This window comes from Jaculus jaculus, chromosome 7 (assembly GCF_020740685.1).
Source record: "Jaculus jaculus isolate mJacJac1 chromosome 7, mJacJac1.mat.Y.cur, whole genome shotgun sequence".
Lineage (NCBI taxonomy): Eukaryota > Metazoa > Chordata > Mammalia > Rodentia > Dipodidae > Jaculus > Jaculus jaculus.
In genome coordinates, this window is record NC_059108.1 from 49,635,279 (window position 1) to 49,662,946 (window position 27,668).

At 40.9% G+C, this 27,668-nt stretch overlaps 1 protein-coding gene across 1 annotated transcript; it reads right to left on the minus strand.

Moving 5' to 3' along the window:
• Window positions 1–4,642: 4,642 nt before the first annotated feature.
• Window positions 4,643–27,668, minus strand: Tstd3 (thiosulfate sulfurtransferase like domain containing 3). The gene is made up of 4 exons (XM_045154702.1): window positions 27,552–27,668; window positions 5,909–6,082; window positions 5,656–5,815; window positions 4,643–4,927 (listed from the first exon to the last, which is right to left on the minus strand). The coding sequence occupies exons 1-4, from the start codon at window positions 27,625–27,627 to the stop codon at window positions 4,855–4,857; spliced, it is 483 nt and encodes a 160-aa protein (XP_045010637.1). The 5' UTR covers window positions 27,628–27,668; the 3' UTR covers window positions 4,643–4,854.

Below are 27,668 nucleotides of genomic sequence, written 5' to 3' on the forward strand. Positions count from 1 at the left end.
AAAAGAGGAGGATACAAACTTCTCATATTCAGCACTGTATAAAATAACTGACAATTTTCATGTAGGTACATAATGTGTTTTGGTCATAATCCCCTCCTATTAATTCCTTTTGATTTCTCTTTCTCATGCCCTTTCCACTAAATACCTTCTTCCCAACTAGATCCTTTTCTACTTGAATGGTTGAATGTCTTTTTTTTTTTTTTTTTTTTGGCCTTGTCTCACCATCCATGATGGAATGTTAATAGACCCAATATTGTGCAGGTATCAACAACTGCTATCAGGTCATGATTGCAACAGTCAGTCAGCCACTTTATATCTGGAAGATGACATTCCAAAGCATTTCTCCCAATCCTGGTTCTTAAATTCTTTCCACTTCTTCCACAGTGGAGGGCATGATAGAGATGCCTCATTTAGTGGTGAGCACTTGACAGTCAATTATTATCACACAAACAAGTTGTTAGTCTCCACACCTGTATTGTTCTTATGACATATTAGATTTAAAAAAGGTACATTTTTGTTGTTGTTGTTTTGTTTTGTTTTTCAGGCAGGGTCTCACTGTAGCTCAGACTGACCTGGAACTCACTATGTAGTCTCAGAGTGGCCTTGAACTCATGGTGATCCTCTACCTCTGCCTCCTGAGTGCTGGGATTAAATGTGTGTGCCACACTCCTGGCAAAAGGTACATTTTGATAAAATGCAAGAATCCCCACTGAGACCAGTAAGAAAGGTGAGAAAGATAATCTAAATGAGGGAAATCTGAGGCACTTTGATTAATTCAGAGGTTAGTCCACTGTTAGCACATTTTCCAGAAGGATTTCTGTTCCATTGTGAAGTGAAGCAGAGTATATATAGCTATAAAAACAAAACAAAAACAAAAAAACCACCTAGGTGTGGTGGTACCCAACTTTAATCCCAGCATTCAGGAAGCAGAGGCAGGAGGATTGCCATGAGTTTGAGGCTAACCTAGGGACTACAGAGTTAAATTCCAGGCTAGCCAGGGCTAGAGTGAGACTCTGCCTCAAAATAAATAAAAATACGAGCTGAGCATGGTGATGCTCTTAATCCTTGCAGTCTGGTGGCTGAGGTAGGAGGATGACTGTAAATTCCAGGCCAGCTTGGGCTGGAGTGAGACCCTGCTTCAAAAACCAAAACATCAAGACTGGAGAGATGACTTAGCATTTAAGGTGCTTGCCTACAAAGCCTCAGGACCCAGGTTCAATTGCCCAGTACCCATGTAAAGCCGTGTGCACAAAGTGGCATATGCAATTGGAGTTCATTTTCATTGGCTAGAGACCCTGGCACCCCCATTCTGTCTCTTGAAAAAAATATGCTGGGTGTGGTGACACATACCTTTAATCCCAATACTCAGGAGGCAGAGGTAGGTGGATTGCCATGAGTTCAAGGCCCTCCTTGTTGAGGTATTATGGGTCATGCATTGTGGAGTTAGCCCATAGTTATGGGTGAGAGAAATGTCTCTGCATATCATGATCCAACATGTGGCTCTGACATTCTTTCCGCCCCCTCTTCCACAAAATTTCCCTGAGCATGTTGGGTTCATTTTTGGTCTGCTTCAGTGATGAGGTGTTGGGGGCCTCTGGGTCTCTGGATATCTGATATGGTAGGAGTTGATTGTTCTCTGTGTCAATCTCCTTCACCCTTGTGCTGGTACCTGGTTCACCAAGAAAACCGCCCTTGCTTGTTTTGCCAATTGTGAGTTACTGTTTTTTAAGTTCTAGAATTTCCATTTGATGTTTTTCCATGTTCTGATACACTTCACTTTTGTCATCTAAGTTATTGAGTATGTTACTCATAGTTGCTTTAACAACTGTGTCTGAAATTCCAGTGTGTAAATATATTAATCTTCTATTGTGATTTTTTTTCTTACCTATACAGAGGCATGCATGCATGTGTGTTTGCATGTATTTACCAGCTTTTCTAGTTTAATAGGGAGAACTAGCAAGAAATTAGATTGACACTGGGAAGTTCAAGAATCTCCAGATTCTCTAATAGCTTTCCATCTCATTTAGGACAATTCAGATCCTTAAGAATAAGTTGCTAGACTATATAATCAGAATGACTGCATGAAGAGGAGTCAAAAGCAAAAGAATGGGCTGGGGAGATGGTTCAGTTGATAAAATGCTTGCTGTCCTGATTTTGGATTACCAGAACCTACATTAAAAGCTGGATGCTTCTATAATCCCAGCATTCCTATAGCAAGAAGGGTGGTGGAGACTGGAGAATTTGTGGGAAGGTCATGGGCCATAGGGCAGGGTGAACAAGAAATTGCCTCAAGCAATGTGGAAAACTAGAACCAAAACCTGAAAGTTGTCCTTTGACCTTCACATACACACACACACCCCACATATACACATACACATACTCAAAAAAAAACAAAAAAAGCAGACTGGGTGTCGTAGCACACTCTTAATCCCAGCACTTGAGAGGTAATGGTAGGCGAATGGCTGTGAGTTTGAGGCCACCCTGAGACTACAAAATGTATTCTAGCTCAGCTGGGCTAGAGTGAGACCCTACCTCAAAAAATAAAAAATAGGGCTGGAGAGATGGCTTAGCAGTTAAGGCACTTGCTTGCAAAGCCCAAACACCCAGGTTTGACTCACCAGGACCCACATAAGCTAGATGCACAAGGGGGCACATGTATCTGTAGTTCGTTTGCAGTAGCCAGAGGCCCTGGCATGCCCATTCTCTCACTCTCTCTCTCTTTCTCTCTCTGTCAAATAAATAAATAAAAATAAAATATTTAAAAATCAATCAGTAAATAAAAATAAAAAAGCACAGACATGAAACCATAGACTTAAGACTGGAGAGATGGCTTAGCTGTTAAGGTACTTGCCTGTAAAGCCAAAGAACTCAGGTTCAGTCCCCCAGGACCCACATAAGCTGAATGCACAAGGTGATGCATTTGTCTGGAATTTGTTTGCACTGACTGGAGGCTCTGGTACACCCATTCTCTCTATCTGCCTCTTTCTCCCTTCCTTCTCCCCTCCCCCCTCAAATAAATAAAACTAAAATAAAATAGAAAAAGAAAACATAGACTTTCTTTGCCACCTAATTAGTCAATCAGTACCCTACCAAGTTTGGGACTTAACATTCCAAAGAAATATGTACATGTTTAAGGGAGTCACACACAACTTATCTGTTTTCATTATTTTTTAATTGAGGTATAATTACTTGAAACATAATCTTTGTGTGTTTTACTGAGTTTTGACAAACGTCTCACACTTTTGTCATGACAGAACATTTCTACCACCTTAAAACAGAAGTTCCCTCTCTTCCAGTTAGTCTGCCCTACACAAACTGTATAACCCAGTATGATTCCTATTCCAGTATTACTCATACTCATTTTAATCTTTAAGTTGTTCCTGATATCACTACCATTCTAGTCCCAACATTGCCATGAATATTTGGATGCTGTGGTAGTTGAATGCAAAATGTCCTCTGTGGGTTTATGTATTTGAATACTTAATCCCCAGTTGGTGGTCCTATTTGGGAAGGTTGTAGAACATTTAGGAGGTGGAACCTTACTGGAGGAAGTGTGTCCCTCAGGGGTGGGCCTTAACATGTTACAGCCAAACCCAGCTTGCTCTTTCCACTTCCTCCCTGATGACGTAAAGATAGGACACAGGCTTCCTGCTCAGGTTGCCATGCATCCCCCACCATAAAGGTCACTCAACTCAAAATTACAAGCCCCCCAAAAAACCTTTTTTTAAGCCACTCTGGTAGGGTATTTTGTCTTAGCAACAAGAAAGTAAATGATGCAAATGCTACTCAAGTATTTTCTGTCTCCTTTTCAAGGTAGGATCTTCCTGTAGCCCAGACTAACCTGGAATTCACTACATAGTCTCAGGGTAGCCTTGAACTCATGGTGATCCTCCTATCTCTGCCTTCCTAGTAGTGGGATTAAAGGTATGTGCCACCACAGCTGGCCTATTCAAGTATCATATTTTACCTACCTACTTCCCTGGATTTCGTTTTGTTTTATTTTTTTGAAGTAGGGTCTTGCTGAAAGCCAGGCTGACCTGGAATTCATTAGGTAGTCTCTGGGTGGCTTTGAACTTTTAAACAGTGATCCTTCTACCTCAGCCTCCCAAGCCCTGGGATTTTCTTTTTTTTTTTTTTTTTTTTAAGGTTTTGAGACAAGGTCTCACTCTACAGCCTATAGCTGGCCTAGAAGTTGCTACATAGACCAGGCTGACCTCAAACTTATAGCAATCTACCTGCCTTAAACTTCTGAGTGCTCGATTCACAAGCATAAGCTACCATGCCCAGCACCAGCTTCTTGATTATTTTTTTTAGGCCAAATCTGCTTACCATCCTGTTTTAGTTCATATACTCTGAATAGAAGTGACACTAATTCAAATAAATGGTCATACATGATTAGGTGATACAAGTTACCTGATCTTTTACAATGCCAGCTACTTGAAAATTAACTCTTAGAATCTACTCACAAGCCTATCCAAGTCACATTATCTTAGTCCTCAGTAGCCTTTTTTTTTTTTTTTTTATCCTTCAAGTTAGGTATCAGTCTAGCCCAGGCTGACCTGGAACTCACTCCATAGTGCCAGCCTAGCCTCAAACTCACAGCAATCCTCCTACCTCTACCTCCCAAGTGTTGGAATTAAAGGCATGCCCCACTAAGCTTGGTTTCTTCAGCAATCATTGAAAGTGCTCAGGGGAACAGTATTTTCAGTTTAAGGATGAGAAGAATATTCACCAGGTAGTTAGTTATACAGAATCTGCTCACCATTCACCATTGGTGCCAGAACTAGATTTTCTTTTTGCTTAGTCCACTGTCTTTGGCTTTATGTACACAAAGAATCTTTTGTATTCCAAAACTCAATTTTCTTGTTTCTTCTCTGAAAATTCATAGGTTTCCCATTCCTTCCATCCGCCAGAATAGTGTTGAGCACTGAAAACATATGAAAAAGTGTTGGGTTTTCTCATTATATAACTGAAGATTGATGAGAGATAAATGTGCAATAGGTACTCATTATGCTGTTTAGATGAACTGCAAACATACGCACCACTGTGTGTATCTGGTTTTACTTGGGTACTAGAGAACCAAACCTGAGGCATCAGGTTTTGTAAGCAAGTGCCTTTAACCACTGAACCATCTCTCCAGCCCTAGATTTAAAAAATTTTTTTTTAAATTTATTTGAGAGAGGAGAAGAGAAAGCACGGGAATGCCAGGGCCTCCTGTCACTGCAATCAAACTCCAGACACATGTGCCATTTGTATATCTGGCTTTACATGGGTACTGGGGAACTGAACCTGAGCCATCAGGCTTTATAAGCAGTAACCTTTAACTACTGAGCTATCTCTCAAACTCCCTGTTTAGATTCTTTTTTTTTTGCAGGGGGGACAGGGCTTCTAGGTAGGGTCTTACTCTAGCCCAGACTGCCCTTGAACTCACAGCGATCTTCCTACCTCAGCCTCCTGTATACTTAAATTAAAGGCATGTGCCGGCCTAGAGAGATGGCTTAGCAGTCAAGGTGCTTGCCTGCAAAGCCTAAGAACTCATGTTCTCCTCAACTACTAAGCTATATATCCTCAGCTCACAAAATGTTTGTTTAAATGAATGCATGTGAAACCTTACAGTCCACATTCTGGAATGCAGTTTCTCTTTCATCTGCATACCTGCTAAAGCCCAGGGATATGGCTGTGTCCAGAGCCTTCTTGCTTCTCACTCCAGCTAAACAAGAAAACACTAGGCTGTCAGACGTGGATGGCTTCACTTCATGGTACCTCTCTTCAAAGTCTCTCGGGTTCATCTGTAGAGCCTCACCTAGCTCACCCACTGAGAGAAAAATGTGAAGACATGCAATTAAATTCTACATGCATTGAGTCATTAAATACATAGATGAATTTGTTTAAGACACATGTCACTTACATGGTATATTAATAGACCCAGGAATTTTTCCATGTTCAAGAATTTCCCATGTTTCTCTAACATCAATTAACATGATATTTTTGGAATTCAACAGGTTTTTAAGTTCCTTGTAAGTGACATTTTTAGAAATAGCAGTGCAAAAATGGTGATGGCTTTCCTGAATTAGCTTCAAACCTGAAAAAATAAAATAAAACAATTCAGGCAACTTTAAAAATACATTACTATTAACAGCTATAAATTATGGATTATAACTAGATAAGTATTTCCACTTGTCTAATTATAGTTCACCTTTTTACTCTAATAAAGCACCTTTGGTTCTGATACTTGGCTTTCGACCCCACTCTTTGACTCCTAAGTACATTAGATTTTTTGAGATGAAAGATGATTCCTTTGTTCTAATAAGGTGACTCTTAGGCTCCTAGATAGTTTCTGGATAGAGCTGTTCATCAGAAAGACCAAGCCATGAGTAGAACTAGGAACTTTCAGGTCCCATTCTCCATAGAGTGAAAAGGGGCTGGAGGGTTAGAGAGATGGCTTAGCAGTTAGGCACTTGCCTGTGAAGCCTAAGGACCCAGGTTTTATTCCCCAGTACCCACATAAGTCAGATGCATAAAGTGGTACATGCATCTGGATTCATTTGCAGTGGCTGGAGGCCCTGGCACCCATTCTCTCTATATCTGCCTCTCAAATAAAATGAAAACTTAAAAAGACAAAAAGAAAAAGGGGATGGAGAATGAGTTACATTAAAATCTTCAACTATGTGCTTTGGAGATCTGCTAGGTTAACACATCCAGGATTCAGGAATATACTACATGCCTACTCTTGAAGCACTGTACTTAAGACCCTTCTACACCATATCCCATATACATCCTCATAGGCCTGTCCGCTTGCATTCCACACCTCATACCACGTACCTCTTATCAGGCTGCCTACTTGTATTCCTTATTAAATGATTTAAAATAAACTAATAAAGGTGCTTCTGTGAGTTCTATGAGCCATTTATGAGAAGTGCATCATGGGTATCTTTGACTTATAGCCAGTGTGTCAGAAACAAGAGACATCCAGACTTTATAGTCTGGTGTCTAAAATTGAAGACAATATTGTGAGAAAGCCCTTAACTTATGGTATCTTCAGTAACTCCTAACAGCTGGTTCAGAATTAAATTGTATATCACTCATTTGTTATCCATGGGGAATTAGAGAATTAGCTTGGTACATTAAAAAAAAAAGTCTGGGGGCTGGAGGGATGGCTTAGTAGTTAAGGCACTTGCCTGCAAAGCTAAAGGACCCAGGTTCGATTGGATCAGCATTAGCCAGATGCACAAGGGGACACACGCATCTGGACTTCCTATGCAGTGGCTGGAGGCCCTGGCACGCCCATTCTCTCTCGCTCGCTCGCTCGCTCTCTCGCTCTCTCTTTTGCTGTCTCTCTCTGTCTTTAAATAAATAAATTTTAAAAAAAGTTTGGTGTTAGAAATGTTGTAAATAGAGATGGGGAGGTAGCTTAGCAGTAGAGTGCTTGCTTAGCCCCAGCACACCCAAAAAAAAAAAAAAAAAAATCGGTGGTGTGAATTCGGAAAGAATTTTTCCAGTATTCACACATTCTCAGTTAATAGCAGATAAGGCCTGTCATTTTGTCTGACAGCTGGCCTTCTGCCAGCTCCATGTTCTATTGTCTGGAAACCCTTTAATTACTGGGGCTTATAATCATACTGTAGAGGTTACCTTCTGGTTTATGGGACAAAACACTTGACCAGACGCAGGAAAAACTTTATGCCCAGCTTACCATTTCAAGGGGAAGTGTATCATGGTGGAGAAAGCATGGCAAGAGCAGACAATTAGATATTATATCACCATCAGCAGTGAGGAAGTAGAGGGTGAGCTAACTGGAGCAAGCCAGGCTGGGCTTCAGTGCCTCAAGACCCACTCCCAGTGGCACACCTCCTCCACCAGCTGAGGATTAAGTGTGATGCTTAATCACAAATACATAAGGCTATAAAGAACATTTCACATTCAAACTACCTCTCATATATTCAACATTTTATAAATGAATTATGGGTATAATTTGTTAGTATTATTCCACTCCAAGTGATAATATTAACATTTTAATTTTATTTCCCTTTACAAACAAAGATAGTAACTCCCAGCTATAAATACCTTAACATTTTTATTAAATTTTTAATTTTTATTAAGATCTTTAATGTATGATCATCAATTTATACTCATGTCATTTCTTCCCTTATCTCCTTCCTACTGAGGGCTCTCCTCAGAGATGTTATCAGTAATCACTGTGGGGTTCTGAATGTACCAGTCAGTGCCTGTTGATGGAGGTGGTGAGGCAGAGACAGTGCCTCAGAGTACACCTTCCCAGCCTGTGGCTCTTACATTTTCCCACCCCTTCTTCAACAATGTTCCCTGAGCCTTGGAGGGTGTGTTACAAATTTCCCATAATGTTGAGCTCTCAACATCCTCTAATTTCTTCTTTCATTAAATCTGATTCTCCTCAGTGTCACTGCCATCTCCCTGGTGGAGATAAGACCTTATATTTTAAGGTATTTTTCACTTATTTATTTGAGAAAGAAGCAGAGAGAATGAATGGGTGCACCAGGGCCTCCAGCCACTGCAAGTGAACTCCAGACACATACACCACCTTGTGCATCTGGCTTGTGTGGGTCCTAAGGAATCGAACCTGGTCCTTTGGCTTTACAAGCAAGGGCTTTAAGTGCTAAAACATCTCTCCAGCCCAAGATCTTACATTTTAAAGTACACTTAATGGTACTTAATGACACTGTTTACATGTCTAGTAAATAACTGGTAATATAATGTGTTACTGGATAATAATTCATAAGGTAAATCCTTATATCCATGTTAATATAAGGACATAACAGGGATTGGAGAGATGACTCAGTGGTTGAAGGTAATTGCTTGCAAAGTCTGACAGCTTCAGTACCCACATAAAGCCAGATGCACAAAGTGGTGCATGTGTCTGGAGTTTGTTTGCAGTGGCTAGAGGCCCTGTCACACCCATTCTCCCTCCCTCCCTCCCCCCCCCCCCCTCTCTCTCTCTCTCTCATAAATAAATACTTTTTAAAAAAAGGATATAACAAAATAATGGAAGAGGACTGGAGAAATGGCTCAGTGAATGAAAGTACTTGCTGAGAAGCCTAACTGCTGGAGAAACTAGCTAAAAAGCTGGATATCATAGCACAGGCAGCTGTAATCCCAGTAGGCCTACAGCAAGAGGGGAGGCAGAACCAGGAGATTCTGGAAGCTTGTGGGCAAGCTAGCCTGGTGAATGCAGTCATGAACAAGAGACCCTATCTCAAGCAACATGGAAGACAAGAACCAAACACCCTGAGGTTGTCCTCTCACCTTCACATGTGTGCCATGGTAAGCGTGTACCCATACAAACACAAACACACAAATATTGGAGAAATAATCTTCCTTAATTTTCTTTTGGGAGGTGAGGAGGTTGAGACAGAGTCTCACTGTGGCCCAGGCTGACCTAGAACTCACTATGTCACCCCAGGTTATCTTCAAAATCGTGGTGATCCTCCTACCTAAACCTGCTGAACGCTGGGATTAAATGTGTGTGCCACCATATCTGGCTTATATCTGTTTTCAACAAACGAAGGCAGGCCCATTTGTACTAAGAGCACATTTTTACTTTAGCATTCTCCTACCCCACCCCAAGCATGCCTGGAATCCAGTCAGAAGAAAACCTCAAAACAAACTGATCTCCATCCATATAGCTAAGAAGTGTCTACCTTGCACTGTAACAAGGAGACTAAGGAGACATGACAAGTTGATGTAGTGCAGGTTCCTATACTGGATTTGGGCCCAGAAAAAGGACAACCATTGGAAAGGTTGGCGAAATTTAAATAAAGCCTGAGTGTCAGTTAACTGTATTACAAGAATGCCATGCAAGTTGTTTACATTCAAGGAGGCTAAAGGAACTATTTTATGTGCCTAGATCTCAAATTATTTCTTCAAACTGTAAAAGATTTAGGGGCTGGAGAAATGGCTCAGTATATAAAAGCACTTCCTACACAAGTATAAAGGCCTAAGGGGGGCAATACCGCCTGAGTTTGATTTCCCACATAAAGAGTAGGGCATGGCATACATGTCTGTAACCCTGGTCCTGTAGGAAGCAGAGAATGGAGAATCACTGGTACTCACAAAAACAGCAAGCAGACCTCATGCACACGACACACAACCCTCCACACATAGTACATGCACACAAATGCAAGAAGACTTTAATAAAAGCTCCCCACCAAAAGTTGCTAACCACATATTACAATAAAATAACTATAAGAAAGGTAAATAATAGTTTAGAAGCAAGAATAGGAAATAATTCAACTTTTAAAAGTATTAAATTATTATAAAGTAAAATTTATTTCAATACTACAGAACTGGCATATGAAAAAGTTTAAAGTTCTATGTTCAGAAGGAGATTTCACAGTCTAATTCCCAGCAACAAAAGCAAAATCAAAACACAAAACATAAAATTGGGCATGGTGGTGTACACCTATAATCCCAGCACTTGGGAGGTGGAGTCAGGAGGAATTCAAAGTTAGCTTGGACTATGTGGTTTAAGGTGAACCTGGGTTACATAGGACCCTGTCACCAAAAGAAAAAAAATCAAAAAAGAGACTCAGCCAGGCATGTTGACTCACGCCTTTAATCCCAGCTCTCTGGAGGCAGAACTAGGAGGGTCACAGTGAATTCAAGGCCAGCCTGAGACTACATAGTAAATTCCAGGTAAGCCTGGGCTAGAGCCTACCTTGAAAAAACAGAGAGACCCATACTCTATCTTATGATAATTCTGGACCTATGGACAATATTTCAAATTAATTGGGAAATGATACTTTATTCAACAAAAATGTAACACAACTAATTAGAAAAGTTTCTCCCCCCCCCCCCTTTTTATGGTTTTTCAAGGTAGGGTCCCACTCTAGCCCAGGCTGACCTAGAATTAAGTATGTACTCTCAGGATGGACAAACTCGTGGTGGTCCTCCTACCTCTGCCTCCCAAGTGCTGGGATTAAAGGCATGCACCACCATGCCCTGCCTCAAAAGAAAGCTTTAAGCAGGCTATCATGTCATTATTTTAAAAATATACATATTTGGGGGCTGAAGAGATGGCTCGATAGTTATAGGCACTTGCTGGAAAAGTCAATACCTGAGTTTGATTCTCTAGTACCCATGTAAAGCCAGATACACAAAGTGGTGCATGCATCTGGAGTTACCTTGCAGAGGCAGGAGGCCCTGGTGCATCAATATACTCTCTCTCTCTCTTGCTGGCTTGCTCTCCTTTCTCTCTCTGTCTCAAATAAATAAAAATATTTTTAAATGTTTTCATTTATCTGATAGAGGCAGACAGAGGGAGAAGAAGAATGAGTATGGGCATGCAAGGGCTTCCAGCCACTGCAAACAAATTCTAGACACATGTGCCACTTTGAGTATCTGGCTTTATGTAGTTATTAAGGAATATAACCCAGGTCATCAGGCCTTGCAAGCAAGTACCTTTAACCACTGAGTTATCTCTCTAGCCTTATTATGTCATTCTTTATGCTTACACAAATTCCAGATATAAAGCCAATACCTTAAAGGTACTAATAAAAAAATAAGTGGAGCCGGGCATGGTGCACGCACCTTTAATCCCAGCACTCGAGAGGCAAAGGTCGGAGGATCACTGTGAGTTCGAGGCCAACCTGGGATTAGGTCAGCCTTGCTAGAGTAAGACCCTACCTCAAAACACACACACACAAATAGGTAGAAAGTTAAATCCTGGCACAGAACAATCATTCTAAATATGATTTAAATATCAGAAGTCATAACCAATTTGCAATAGGTTCATATATTATTAAAGTTCTCAATAAAAAATTCCTTTAAATGCTGGAGAGATGGCTTAGCAGTTAAGGCATTTTCCTATGAAGCCAAAGGACCAAGGTTTGATTCCCCAGGACCCATGTAAGCCAGATGCACAAGGAAGCGCATGTGTCTGGAGTTTGTTTACAGTGCCTGAAGGCCATGGCGCACCCATTCTCTCCTACTCTTTATCTATCTGCCTGTTTCTATCTCTCTCACAAAATAAAAAAATTAAATCATTAAAAAATATTTTAAAAAGTCGTAAGGTCTGGAGAGATAGCCTAGTGGTTAAGGTGCTTACCTGTGAAGCCTAAGGACCTAGGGTTCAATTCCCTACTATCCATGTAAGCAGATGCACAGGGTTGCATGTGCATCTGGAGTTCATTTGCAGTGGCTAGAGGCCCTGACAAGACCATTCTCTCTCTCCTTCTCTCGCAAATAAATAAATATATATTTTTTAAGTCTTGTGGCTGCTGTTATAATCTGGTTTGCATTGCTGGCAGAAAACACCTGACCAAGAGCAGCTTGTGGGAAAAAGTTTATTTTAGCTTACATACTGGAGGGGAAGCTCCATGACGGTAGGGAGAAACAATGGCATGAGCAGAGGGTACATGTCACCTCCTGGCCAACATCAGAGAAACAACATTAGCAGGAGTGTGTGCCAAACACTGGCAAGAGGAAGCCGGTTATAATACCCATAAGCCCACCCCCAACAATACACTGCCTCCAGGAGGCTTTAATTCTCAAACTGCCATCAGCTGGAGACCTAACATTCAAAACACCTAAGTTTATGGGGGATACCTGAATCAAACCATCGCATTCTGCCTTTGCCCCATAAACTGATAACCAACCATTATGTAAAATGCAATGCATTCAATCCAACTTTAAAATCCCCATAGTTTTTTATCCTAATGATGTTCAAACATTCTCACAGTCCAAGATTTTTTAACTGAGTCAAAATACCACCCCCCCCAAAAAAAACCCCGTAATGGCACAAAATAAACACTCACACTGCAAAACATGGCATTGGGCATAGCAAAGAAATATTCAACTAATACAAAATTTAAACAAGGCAAACATCAAACTCTGTAACTCCAAGTCCAACAACTCTAATCAGTGAAAAACCTCCAAGTCCAATAATTCTAACCAGCAACAAGTCTCAAGTTCCAATTCTGCCTCTCCAGCTAGGCTACTCAGAGTTCCAGAAAACTTCATCTTGGGCCAGCAGCTCTCCTTAGCAGCTGTCTTGTGGTCCTAGCATCTTCAATGGGTCTCCATTGCAACCTACGGTCCATCCTCGTGGCTCCATCCGGTCTCCATGTAGGCAATCTAGCAAACCTGCTTCACACTGCTATGGCCATTTCCAGAACATAGGACCATGCTGCAAATTCAATGACCCTCTCTTTTCTGCATTTCTTATATTCTACAGTACCAGGTGGAGTACCAGTAGGACACTCCTTCAGCATTCAGTCCCCTTCAAAAGCAGGTCAGCTGCCCCAGTCTCAATGGTTGCAATCTCTCATACAATTACAGCTGAACAGGCAGAATTTTCATCCCCAAGATTTCTTTCTGTGCCATATCCCTCTGCACACACCAGTCCATTTCTATGCGTTGCAACACTTCACAGGTTCTCAGGACATAGACATAACAGCAAGCCTTTCACACAAACTGATTCTAACCCAGTTCAGGCAAAGCTCTTTCTCACCCTCATAAGTGAAACCTCAAAGCTGTAGTTCTTACTGCATTCAGATCTTTCAACTCTGACCAGAATAGTCCATCAAGCTGTACTTACAGCACTGCAAGGCATCTCTTAAGCCAAGATTTCAAATCCTTCCACATAACTCCTACAAAGCAATTCTAAAAGGCCAAAGCCACACAGTCAGGATTCTAGTAGCAGTGACACTACTTCTCAGCACCAACTTTACTGTTACTTTACTGTTAGTCAGGTTTGCATTGCTGGCAGAAAACCCAACTAAGAGCAGCTTGTGTGGGAAAAAGATTTATTTTGGCTTATAGACTTGAGGGGAAGCTCCATGATGACAGGGGAAAACAATAGCATGAACAGAGGGTGGACATCACCTTCTGCCTAACATCAGATGGCCAACAGCAATAGGAGAATGTGCCAAACACTGGAAAGAGGAAGCTGGTTATAGCACCCATACGCATGCTCCTGATAATACACAGTCTCCAGGAGGCTTTAATTCCCAAATTGCCATCAGCTGGGGACCTAACATTCAAAACACCTAAGTTTCTGAGGGCACACTTGAATCAAACCACCACAGTGGCACACACATTTAATCCCAGTACTCAGGAGGCAGAGGTAGGAGGATTGCCATAAATTTGAGGCTACCCTGGGACTACATAGTGAATTATATAGTTCAGCCTGGGCTAAGGTGAGACCTTATCTTGAAAAAAAAAAAAGTCTTAAGAGTTTGTCCTTATAAAATACTAAATTTATGTAATAAGTAAATGTACAATAGACATTTGAAGACAAGTGATAGGCAAGAGGCAAACACTGATAGCAAGATGAGAGGTAATACTAATAAAATTAAGCAAATAGGGCTGGAATGATGGCTTAGTGGTTAAGCGCTTGCCTATGAAGCCTAAGGACCCTGGTTCAAGGCTTGATTCCCCAGGACCCACGTTACCCAGATGCACAAGGGGGTGCACGCATCTGAAGTTCATTTGCAGTGGCTGGAGGCCCTGGCGCACCCTCTCTCTCTCTCTCTCTCTCTCTCTGTAACTCTCAAATAAATAAAAATAAACAAAAAATATTTAAAAAAATAAAAGAAAATTAAGCAAATAACTCGGAAAAAGACAAAAATCAAAAGAGAAAAATAGTGAAAATACATGAACAAAGAATTAACATGAGAAATTAAAATGACCAACAAAGAACTTATAAAGGGAAATTAGCAATATTAACATTGTAAGCATGTATATTCTTTTTGCCTCATGGCTTTATTTTAGAAATGTACTCTATAGGAATATGTGTGGGTACAGATGGAGATAGGTTTGGATACATTCATGGAGCAATCTTAACATTAAACAACTAGAAATCTACAACATGAATGATCCTTGAAAGCATGTTGTAAGTGAAATAAGACAGACAGAAGATGGGCTGGAGAAATGGCTCAGTGGTTGAGGCACTTGCCTAATGAACTGGGTTCAATTCCACAGTGTCCAGGTAAAGCCCAATGCACAAGGTAGCACATGCATCTGGAGTCTGCAGTGGCAACAGGCCCTGGCACATCCATTCTCTATATGCTTTGCTCTCTTTCTCTCAAATAAATAAATTATTTTTTAAAAAAGACACACAAAAGGACAGATATTGTATAGTTTTATTTATGCAAAACATCTAGGACATGAAAATGCAGAGGCAGGCTAGAGGCTACCAAGAGTTGTGAGTATGAGGAGGGGTGTAATGACAGCCTAATGGGTACAGAATTCAGGGTAGTAAAAAAAAATTGGAAGTAGAAGTGTTGGTATTGTGGTTTAAATGTAAATGTCCACCTTAGCCTCAAGTGTTTGCGTTTAAGCTTCCTACTTAGTGCCCAGCTGGTGGAGCTCTGCTGAAGAAGGCATGTCACTGGTCCAGCCTACTGTGTGTTCAAAACCAAGCCTTTGTTCTATCTGCTGTGAATGTGCAATGAAGTGATCCAGCTTCCTCCATTGTGAGGAAGTTTCCCCCTGAAACCAAAAGCCTGAAATACATCCTTTCCTAAGCTGCTTCTGGCCGGATGTCTTGTTACCAAAATACGAAGGTAATTTCTATTGGTGGCTACACAATACTGAAAATGTAATTAATACCACTCAAACATAGCTAAAGTGGTAGGTGTGGGGGTGCGTGTCATTAATACCAGCACTCGGGAGGCAGAAATAGGAGGATAGGCGTGAGTTCAAGGCCAGCCTGAGACTACCAAGTGAATTTCAGGTCAGCCTGAGCTAGAGTGAGACCCTACCTCGAAAAATCAAAACATAGCTAAAGTGGCAAATTTAATTTTAACTAAATTTTATTATTTTTTTTTTTCTTTTAAAGATAGGGTCTCACTTTGACTCAGCTTGGCCTGAAACTCAGTCTGTAGTGGCAGGCTGGCCTCAAACTCACAATGATCCTCCAACTTCTGCTTCCTGAGTGCTTTAACTAAATTTTTAAAATTAAAAACTCATGTTTCCCCAAGTTTAAAAATTTTTGTCTTTAAAACTAGATTTAAAATATCAGGTAGTTCAATTCCCCAGGACCCACGTAAACCAGATGCACAAGGTGACACATGGGTCTGGAGTTTGTTTGCAGTGGCTAGAGGACTTGGGGTACCTATTCATTACCCCCTTTTCTCTCTCTCTCTCTCTCTCTCTCTCTCTCTCTCTTCATCTACCTCTTTCTCTCTCAAGTAAATAAAATAATTTTTAAAAAATATCAGATAATCAAACTATTTCAGTTAGATTCAGCAGGCTGAATTTACATTTTTTTCTATTTCTCATTGTTAAGAACTAGAAATCACCTAGTTTGTAAATTATGTTAAGCTTCATTGTGGCATTACTTAACACTGAAAAATATCATTATAGCAAGCAACTTGCAAAACTGGATCATAATTATATTTTTCTCAGAAATATCAAACTGGCATTTAACATTCTATAGTTCAGCTGTACTCAGTTATGTTGGGGAGGGGAATGACAATTGGCTTTCCTGCTTTTCTTTTTTTTTTTTTTTAAATTTTTTTTTTTTTTTTTATTTGAGAGCGACAGACACAGAGAGAAAGACAGATAGAGGGAGAGAGAGAGAATGGGGCGCGCCAGGGCTTCCAGCCTCTGCAAACGAACTCCAGACGCGTGCGCCCCCTTGTGCATCTGGCTAACGTGGGACCTGGGGAACCGAGCCTCGAACCGGGGTCCTTAGGCTTCACAGGCAAGCGCTTAACCGCTAAGCCATCTCTCCAGCCCGGCTTTCCTGCTTTTCCACTCAGTGTGCAGAAGCCTGAAGCTATGTTTCCTTGAGTCTTCCCCTCCTCAAGCCTCTCACTGTTAGGTCAGGACAAAATAGAGTCACAGAGGACAGCAGGAGGGTGACAAAGATATAAGGAAGTGGGTCATCCACTTTCCTCAGGGAACCACCCAGCCATTATCCCTTTCATGCCTAACAATGCCCCAGGTCTAGGTTTCCCACCTGGTCTCACACCCTAGCCCTAAACTAAAGACCTATCTCTATATAGCCTACTATCTGTAATCTCAAAGTTGACTGCTCTACTCTTGTAAGTCAGTCCCAGCAGCTTGTGTTTCTCCCTGAATAAAACCTTCCATCTTTGCCTCAGAGTGGCCTCTATGGTCTTGGTCACTCCTGAACTTTACATCTGGTAGTGTGACTCAGCTAGGAAGGCTTCTGATTGCCCTGGTGGGTGGCCAAACCTCCTTTCCCCTGACCAGACCATTGAGCTGCCATTCGATGCTCTGAAGGCCCCGGACCATCTCTGTCAGATACAGACTCTCACACCCACCACGATTTGGCCTCACTGTTCTTCCCACCTTCTCCCTCCTTCATGGAAAGTGTCCCTCTCAGGTCAGCCTGTGCTCAGGTTTCATTCCTTCCTCTTGGAAGCTGTGCCAGCACACCAAGCTAAACCTCTCGGCTGTTAGGCCCCAGCCCCAGGTTTCAAGAAAGACACTCCTTGGGTCTATTGCTCTCTGGTCTACCATACCTTAATGGGTGCCTTTTGGTTCAGTTGCACCATCTCGGGACATCCTCTCTCCCTCCCTACTTTCCCTCTCCCTCCTGAGTGCTCATCTTCCACAGCCAGCTGTTTTCAGGTGTAGTCCCCTTCCTTACCCACTAACAAGCTAAAAAGCAAATACCTGTACAGCCTCTGCCCACGTGGGGGGTGCAGGCTCCATTCACCCTGACGGGCCAGGGGGTCATATTGGTGCTCTGTGTAAACCCAGCTTAAGCTCTGGTTTATTTTTTCTCACCCTTGTTTTGCTCTTTCTCTGTCTCCTTAAGAACTTAAAGCCTCTATGACTCTTTTTTCTTTAAATGTTTTATTTATTTATTTGAGAAGAGAGAGAGAGAGAGGAAGAGGCAGATAGAAAAATGGAATGGGTGCACCATGTACATACTCATACACACACATTAATTTCAAGTGCACTTCTCATATAGAATCTAGACAACCATTTCCCTTCATACACTCATTCATTCAGAAGTTATGCATTCCCATTTTTAAAATATTTTATTTACTTAAGAAAGAGAACAAAGCAGAGAGAGAGAGAAAGAGTGAGAGAATGGGCACACCAGGCATCTAGCCACTGCAGACGAACTCCAGATGCATGTGCCCCCTTGTGCATCTGGCTTACGTGGGTCCTGGGGAATCGAACCAGGATCCTTTGGCTTTGCAGGCAAACGCCTCAAGTGCTGAGCCATTTCCCCAGTCCCTCTATGACTCCTGGACAACATCTTATCTTTCTCTGCAACTCTGCTTGACCACATCCATAAGCTGGACAATAGGTCCAAATGGCAGAGGGAATCTCAGGATCTTAGCCCCAGCATGATGAATGAATGCCAAATCACTATAAACAGATGGGGACTTCTTATAAGAAATTTGTAACTGTTTTACATTTACTTTATCTTTCCATGCTTCTGTGAAACTACTAACAGACAATAGCCTCAAGATTTATATTTAAATTTAGAAGTACTCAATACTGAATTTGTAAAAAAAAAAAAAACAACTTTTCTAAAATTTTTAATAATGCTTAAATCTGCTTCCCTATTTTTAAAAAATGTGTTTCATGTACGTGCTCAACCATGTTTATTGCTGCTCAATTTATAATAGCTGGGAAATGGAACCAGCCTAGATGTCCCGCAACTGATGAGTGGATAATGAAGATGTGGCACATTTATACAATGGAGTTCTACTCAGCGGTAAAGAAAAATGAAGTTATGAAATTTGCAGGGAAATGGATGGACCTGGAAAGGATTATATTAAGTGAGGTAACCCAGGCCCAGAAAGCCAAGTGCCACATGTTCTCTCTCATATGTGGATCCTAGCTACAGATGATTGGGCTTCTGCGTGAGAATGAAAATACTTAGTAGCAGAGGCCAGTAAGTTAAAAAGGAGACATAAAGGGAAGAGAAAGGAAGGGAGGAGGGTACTTAATAGGTTGATATTGTATATATGTAAGTACAATGATGGAGATGGGGAGGTAATATGATGGAGAATGGAATTTCAAAGGGGAAAGTGGGGGGTGAGGGAGGGAATTACCATGGGATATTTTTTTTATAATCATGGAAAATGCTAATAAAATTTTTTTTAAAAATGTGTTCAGGAAAGTTATAAGAAACAAAGTTCCAAAATCTATATGTTTATTTTGGGTAAAAAGTATAAGTCAAATCTGATCTACTCTTTCTTAAAAAAAAAAAAAAAGTTATTTCAAAAGGCATTTTGAGAAAAAAATGGTCATATTAAAAGTGTTATGCTAAGGACAATAAAAGTTTTTGTCGATAGTTATGAGATGAACTGACTAAAGAAGATAAACTGGAGAAAAAACTTTATATGTTGGATGTTAAATGTTTGGTGAAAAACATTGTTACAAAGTGGTCACATAGATAGTAAAAGTATGTAGATGAAGGTATGAGTAAAGTATATGAAGATATGAGTAAGCTTAAACAGAAGGTTAAAGACAAAGCACTTAATTAGATTAAAGACTTTTTGAGATATAAAATGACTATTAGCCTAGGGTTTACATCAGACTAACAAAGTATGACCATGGCTGGTAGCAGGTTGCTATTGTATTCAGGCTGTAAACTTAACTTTTAACTCATTGATGTTAATCTGGTATTAATAATGGTCATGAAAGACTAAATTTAGAATACTCAACCAAGTTAACTAGGTTCCTCTATTTGTCAACCTTTTAACTAAATCTTAAGGTTAAAATTGACAAATTAATATTTAATTCTCTCCTAAGGTTATATCTAAAACCCTACCTCAAAAAAAAATCTCACAGAAATTATTTACTCTTTTTTGACTATTTTATAAGGTAAATAGACCACACTTGAAACATTAAACAGTATTTATCTGTCACACACTTGAAAACTATTTATTTCATGGTGAACAGTAAAAAAAAATTCTAAACAAAATTATATTGTAATTTGAAGATGTACTTCCTCACTTCTTCCAAAAATCAGTCTTAATACTTTAATTTTAACTTATGTCATTACTGAACAAGTTTACTAAATTATCACAGGCAGAATTATAAAATTGGTTAAGGTTTGAATAGTTATAGACTGTGTCATAAAATTTTGTGTATGTTCGGAATTCAATATAGTTATATAAAATTGATTTAGAAGAGATTAAAAATGTTTCTTTTTGGCTCAGCAGTTAAAGGTGCTTATTTGCAAAGCCAGATGCACATAGTGGAACATACATTTGAAAATTGTTTTGAAAATCATTTGCAGTGGCAAGTGGCCTTGGCATGCTCATTCCCTCACTTTTTCATGAGACTTGCCTCCTTTTTTTTTTTTTTTAAATTTTTATTTATTTATTTATTTGAGAGTGACAGAGACAGAGAGAAGGACAGATAGAGGGAGAGAGAGAGAATGGGCGCGCCAGGGCTTCCAGCCTCTGCAAATGAACTCCAGACTCGTGCGCCCCCTTGTGCATCTGGCTAACGTGGGACCTGGGGAACCGAGCCTTGAACCGGGGTCCTTAGGCTTCACAGGCAAGTGCTTAACTGCTAAGCCATCTCTCCAGCCCTTGCCTCCTTTTTTATTAGATCATGGCAGTTTAATCCAGTTCCTCTATTCTTTGGGTATGTTAAATATAGCTAAGTTAATTTCAGAAACTGACTTACAGATTGGATGGACATCTTATTTAGCTTTTAAAAGTGTTAAATCTCCTCATTTAAAAAAATATATGTATATATTATATAAAGGTACCCCACCTCTGAACTTTAAAAATTATAACATTTTTCATGTCTTCATATTTAAGTCAAAAATGTTACTATATAGTCTAGGTTTCTTCTTTACTTCAAATTCTGTCAGCAGAGCTTTTGTTCATAGTTTACTCTCTGTGGCCTCATGTGCTTAACTATGTAAACTCTATTTTTTGTTAATGTCAGGCTTTTCCAAATATCAGAATATTGTAATTTGGTTTATATAAAGTCCATGATGTTTGACTATCAGTAAGCATGCATCACCATGCCTGGTTAAAACTGTATAATTTCAAGATGGTTCTTGTCTTGTTCATACTTGTTTTGCTAGATGATAATCACTGAGGGTTATAACCAAAGTATTATAAAAAGTGACTTATTGTGATTTTTGTTCTTAGAAAAACTGGAAAAGCTCCCATGTCTTAGAAAAATCCACTGTATACAAACAATGTTAATGTAGTTTGTCTAAGCTTCATGTAATAGTCATAAATATTGTTTTAGTTAAGCCTTAAAATTGTTCAATGGTAAAAGGTACTTATTTTAAAAATTGCTTTGTGTTTGTCATGTAGCCTGTAATATATGTTAAAATTGGGCTTGATTAACTCAACAATGACCAAGTTTTATTTTATTCCTTTTTGTTTGTTTGTTTGTTTTTTTGTTTTTGTTTTAAGGTAGGATCTCACTCTAACCCAGGCTGACCTGAAATTCACTATGGAGTCTCAGGGTAGCCTCGAACTCATGGCAATCCCCTTACCTCTGCCGCCCAAGTGCTAAGATTAAAGGCGTGCGCCACCATGCCTGGCTTATTTTATTCTTGAGCTATGTATAATCAGTCTCTGTCAAGGTTTCACTTAATTAATTGTCTCATTTCTTGAATCTTATAGAGATATTGATACTTAAAACAATTTCCTGCCCTAAAAAATAATCTTAAATTGCTGGTCTGCTTCCAGTTTGTGGGGTAATTGGTACTTGCATTGATATACAGACTAGCCAAAGTTGTTTTTAAACACAGATGCCAAATTTTTATACTGTCTTGTCTTTTTCCTAGCACACAATTTCTAGATTAAATCAATTGACTTAAGGTTATGGATAAAATATTGTTCTTATGGGCTAGAGAGATGGCTTAGCGGTTAAGCACTTGCCTGTGAAGCCTAAAGACCCTGGTTCAAGGCTCAATTCCCCGGGACCCACGTTAGCCAGATGCACAAGGGGGCGCACACATCTGGAGTTCATTTGCAGTGGCTGGAAGCCCTGGCGCACCCATTCTCTCTCCCTCTCTCTCCCTCTTTCTCTCTGTTGCTTTCAAAGAAATAAACAAAAAAACATTAAAAAAAACAACAACATATTGTTCTCAAGGCTACTAAAATCTTCTGCCTATACTTATAACTGACAGATACTTAAAAGATAGAATGTGTATGCTTTCCATGTCCCAGATATATCTTACACTGTCACCTGACAACCAAACTTAAATATTAATTAGAATGATTTTTTTTTTGAGGTAGGGTCTCACTGTAGCCCAGGCTAACCTAGAATTCACTATGTAATCTCAGAGTGGCCTTGAACTCATGGTGGTCCTCCTACCTCTGCCTCCCCAGTGCAGGGTTGGGATTAAAGGTGTGCACCACCACACCCAGAAATCAAAATGATTTTAAACTATTGTGTCATTCTCTAACCAGATCTGCTTTGCTAACCAGGTATGTTCTGCACCCTTTTTACTAATATTTTTTGCTAATCAGATATGTACAGTCTCTCTGAGTGATTAATAACCATATTAAAAGCAAAAATCAGCCGGGCGTGGTGGCACATGCCTTTAATCCCAGCACTCGGGAGGCAGAGGTAGGAGGATTTCCATGAGTTCAAGGCCACCCTGAGATGACAGAGTTAACTCCAGGTCAGCCTGGACCAGAGTGAGACCCTACCTGGAAAAACAAGAAAACAAAACAAAACAAAAGCAAAAATCAATTGGAAACATTGGAGTTAAAAGGATAACCAATATTTTGGTTCCTGCTCCTGGGTCAAAAGGCCACAGGAGATGATGGGACTTGTAGCCTCTGATAAGTTACCTATCTTCTTGATCAGAGAGAATGTAGAGACCCAGAAACAAGTTCTTAGTCAGTGTATCTGCAACAGGAGAGTCACAGCAGAGGAAAATCAGTCCTCCAGGCTTCCCAAAAGGGGGAGGGCCAGTTGGTCCTGTTCCCACACTGGTAAACCTAGCTTTACCTGGGTATTCATAATCCCTTCAACATGCATTACAGATGCAGCCCAGCTCCTCATATATTCTCTAATGCCCTCTGATTGCTGTGGTTAGTCTTCACTTTCAAATGTACTAGATTTAGAATCATCTTTGAAACACTCCTCTGGGTATATCTAAGAGTGTGTGGAGGGAGGACTACCCCAGAATGTGGGTAGTACCATTCTGCTGTGTCCCAGACTGAATAAAAAGGAGAACATGAACTGAGAATCAACCTTCATGTCTCTGTTCCTGCCTGCAGATGCACTGTAATCAACTGTCTCATGATCTTGCCAGCAACTCTTTTCAATGATAGAATCAAAGGATACTTCAGAAAGTATTCTTTCTCAGCAGGGTGTGATGGGGCATGCCTTTAATCCCAGCATTCAGGAGGCAGAGGTAAGAGGTCACCCTGAGGCTACATAGTGAATTCCAGGTCAGCCTGAATTATAGGGAGACCCTACCTTGAATAAAAAAATGAAAGGAAGGAAGGGAGGGAAGTATCCTTCCTCAAGCTGTGAACCAAAATAAACCTTCCTTTCCTTAAATTGCTCTAGTCAGGTATTTGTTACAGTGGCAGGATTTTGGATTTCAGGGAGAGTTGGTGAACCCCAACTTTGGGTTCTTGTCTATTTTAACAAAGAATTAAGAAAATAAACTGAGAAGAGTAAATTATGAATTATTCAGTTTATTTAGGGAGAAATTATGAGGTTTAAAAAGACTCAGGCCAGAAGGGAATTCCTCTCCTTGCCCAAAGGGGGTAGATGGAGAGACCCTCCATCACAGAGAGATCTTGGGGATAAAAAGGCTCTAGAGGCACACACACTAACATGTTTAAGGCAGAGCATAAGAACACCAGCCTCACTTCCCCTTCCTTCCAACATAACTCTTTCTTTGTAAATCCGCCCATTCCTTTTGGTGTCTGTTTTGTGACCCACTGAGTTTGATTATGGCTAATTCCATGTTCCTTGAAAACATCATTTATACTTTAATAGACTTGCCACAATGTAGAGTATACTATAAAATCAGATCATTGACTATCTTCTGTTTATTTTCTGTTTCCCAAGGAATATTTTCATTTTTAAGATTTATTTTCACTACCTTCTCTCTAAGATAAGGCTTCACCAATTTTCAAAAAAACACTGGAGAATTCGTTAAAATGTCATGCAGCAAGGAATCAAAAACTATCTGCATTTTGGGGGGTAAATTACAATATAGATGAACATACTATTTTCTTCACATTTAAACATTACCAGGAAAATAGATATTAACATCTCTGGCATCTGAAAATAGTTTGGCTTTTATATCACTCAGACCTTACAATGTATGAAAAATACAGCTTTCTAAATTTAATTGGACATAAAAGTGGTTTTACAAATCTTTTATAAATTTGTTTTGTTATATGTTTAGGAAAAGTATAAGACTTAATGGAAAACTAGATAACTAAGCAACACTATGTGCCTACAATTTGCCTGATTCTTTTGCACAAAAGGTCATCCAAACACAAAACATTTCAATAGTGGAAAAAAAAAAAGAACACCAGCCTCTCACCTTCAGATTGAAGGAAGCTGAGAGAGTAGGTGGTGAAGGACTCAGAGTTTAAATATAAGAGGGGGAACGCACCAAATCAGGGAGCAGGAAATTCAAATATCAGGAAAATGAGTGGGCAAGAGAGTGATTACACACAAACACACACACACACATGCACACACACATGCACGTGTGCACATGCACGGCAGATTCAGAGCTCGGAGGAAAGTCATAGAACAAAATGAAAAGACATCTGGAAACAAAATACATGTAAGAAACGGAAAAATACCCAGGCAAGTATAAAAGAGGCCTCCCCTTTCCACACCTGTGAGAGGGTGGAAACTTACATACTTGTATTGAGGCAGAAAAAACCACAGGTCAGTCAGGCTGCCAAAATGGAAGAGAGGTCTAATATGCATAGTAGGCCCTCTTTTATTACCCAAGTGTGTAAGGGAGAGATCTAATTGGTTTATGGTCTCGGGGGAACTGACCCAAAGAGGTCAGCACCTCCCAAGTGTGCTAGAAGCAGGGGGTACTGTTGCTGAGAACTTGCTTACAGTGTTCTTGAATGAGACTGAATCAGCTGTGAGTTCTAGTTCTGCTAAGGCAGTTCTCTCTTTGGTCCTGTGCTCCTAAGTAAACTGTTTATGAAAAGGCATCTTGGGCTGGAGAGATGGCTTAGCGGTTAAGCACTTGCCTATGAAGCCTAAGGACCCCGGTTCGAGGCTCGGTTCCCCAGGTCCCACGTTAGCCAGATGCACAAGGGGGCGCACGCGTCTGGAGTTCGTTTGCAGAGGCTGGAAGCCCTGGCACGCCCATTCTCTCTCTTTCCCTCTATCTGTCTTTCTCTCTGTGTCTGTTGCTCTCAAATAAATAAATAAATAATTTTAAAAAAAAAGGCATCTTACTCCTGTTTCTCCTTCAATAGTACTGAAAAAAGTAACTAATGCACGCTGTCAGGTTTCAATAAGTCACTGTATGTACAGTGCAATCAGCTATTCCTGCTTTCCTTTATGATTTCCACCATACTATTACTGTGAAGGGAATTTCTCCTTCATGTCTACACAGAAGAGTCTTCATGTCCTTCCATATCAAGCTAAATGTCTCTTGTCTTTAACAACTCTAGGTCACTGTTCTGGCAAAACACTTGTTTTGTACACAATACTGTATACACAATTACAATTAATGTAAAATTTTATAGCAAAAATCTGTAAACCAACATGCTCATTAATACGTAGTCAGGCCACTCATCTGGTAAAAGCAGATGTGTAAGCATAAGGACCTGAGTTTGGACCCCAAGCACTCCTGTAAATGCTAGGCAAAGAAGCACAGGAGGCGAAGGCAGGTGTATCCCCAGGGCAAACTGGCTAGCTAAACTAGTTAAATTGGTGCATTCTGGGGACAGTCTGAGAAGCCCTATCTCATTAAAGAAGGTGGGCGGCCATTGAAGAGGACACCCATTGTTGACTTCTGGCCTCAATAGGTTTACTCACACACATATGAACATGTACACATATATACTTACATTATACATTCAAGCAAAAAAAAATACATTAATAAAGGAATCTACTAAGGAATGTGTGTGTGTAGACATGTGCACAGCCTTAAGAAGCTGAATAAATAAGACAAAAATACAGAGTATGCACAGAACACACAGAGATGTGCTTTTATTTATGTAGTCATAGAAAAGTGTTTACATGGATATTTACCAAACCATATGTAAAAAGAAATGAGGAAGGGCTGGCGGTGGTGGTGCATACCTGTAATCCCAGCACTCAGGAGGCAGAGGTAAGAGGATCCCTGTGAGTTTGTGGCCAGCCTGGGACTACATAGTGAATCTCAGGTCAGTCTGGGCCACAGCAAAACCTACCTCCAAAAAACAAGGGCTGTAGAAGATGGCCTAGTGGTTAAGGTATTTGCCTGCAAAGCCAAAGGGCCCTGGTTCAATTCCCCAGGTCCCATGTAAGCCAGATGCACAAGGTGGCACATGCAGAGTTTGTGTGCAGTGGCTAGAAGCTGTGGCACACCCATTCTCTGTTTCTCTCGCTCTCTAATAAATAAAAATATTTTTAAAAAAGAAATGAGTGGGGGGCATTTAAAGGAGGATTATGGCTGTGCCTTTTTAATTTTATATCAGTGAGAATACACCATGTAAGATTTGCATAACTTCCAAAATGAAAAAAAAGGACTGCTTGTTCCTTCCATCGCAATCCAACGGATCAGGGTGTATATGAAGACTTTTACTTGTGCCTGTGTACTCACTCCGGCCCTCCCCCACTCCAAAATGCTGACCCCAGAGCCAGCTGAGGCAGTATCCCCAGCAGGAGGCCTGACAGATAATGTGTGAATAAAGGTAAAAGGAAGCAACAGTTTACATAGAAAAGCCTATTTTACATGGCATAGGATGATGAGGGGAAGTTGGCAAGCTATGTCCAGATGAAAATTATTAGAGGCAGCATGTAAACAAGGAAGTGAAGGCGGGGTGGAGGAGTGCACTGAGGCCCAGGTCCAAGCTTTAGATCCAACTATTCCAAGGGTCACCTTCCCTTCTCTGGCCTCGCATCTGTAAAATCGGGAGGGGTACTTTCATAGTTCTAACACACCTAATAGTTCAGAGGTGGGTTAAATCAAGCGCTGCCTTCTTGTGGGACACAAGATTAACCTGCAAGGCAGGGGGTTGCCCTTAAGCCTCTCCGGAGCAGGACAGGTCACCTTGCTGTCTCTGAGTCCCGAATTAACCTTCACTGCTCAAACACGCACCATTGCCATTGTAAGTGCCCTTCCACATGACCACGCTGGTGCCATGTTTACCCTTTCCGGTGTCCACCCGAAGCACGGAGCACCCGGGTGCCGTGTTTACCATCTCCCGTGTCCACCCCAGCATCCCAGGCCCGGAGCACGTGGCTGCCGTGTTTTACCCTCTCCCGTGTCCACCCCAGCACCCCAGGCCGGGAGAGCCAGAGCAAAAACTGCGAGTCCTGACTTTCAACAGGAAGTACAACGCAGAAAGCACTCCATCCATGTCATCCCATCCATGTTATCCCCTCCCTGGGAGCCGGGATTCGGCGCTTTCCATTCCTTCCCCGGGGAGCAAGCTCACCGCCTCCGCAGAGCGCTGTCTCCACGGACGCGCGCGCGGCCCTGCGCGCAGCCCCCAGCACCAGCGAGAACAGCATCTGTCCGCGAGCCCGCGGGCCGCAGCGCGCCCCTACCCGAG

Coding starts and splice junctions, on each gene's coding strand:
- Tstd3 (XM_045154702.1), bottom strand. CDS start 27,627: ATGCTGTTCTCGCTGGTGCTGGGGGCTGCGCGCAGGGCCGCGCGCGCG. Junction 6,083..27,551: donor GACAGCGCTCTGCGGAGGCG/GTGAGCTTGCTC, acceptor TTATTTTTTCAG/GTTTGAAGCTAATTCAGGAA. Junction 4,928..5,655: donor ATATCCCTGGGCTTTAGCAG/GTATGCAGATGA, acceptor ATATGTTTTCAG/TGCTCAACACTATTCTGGCG.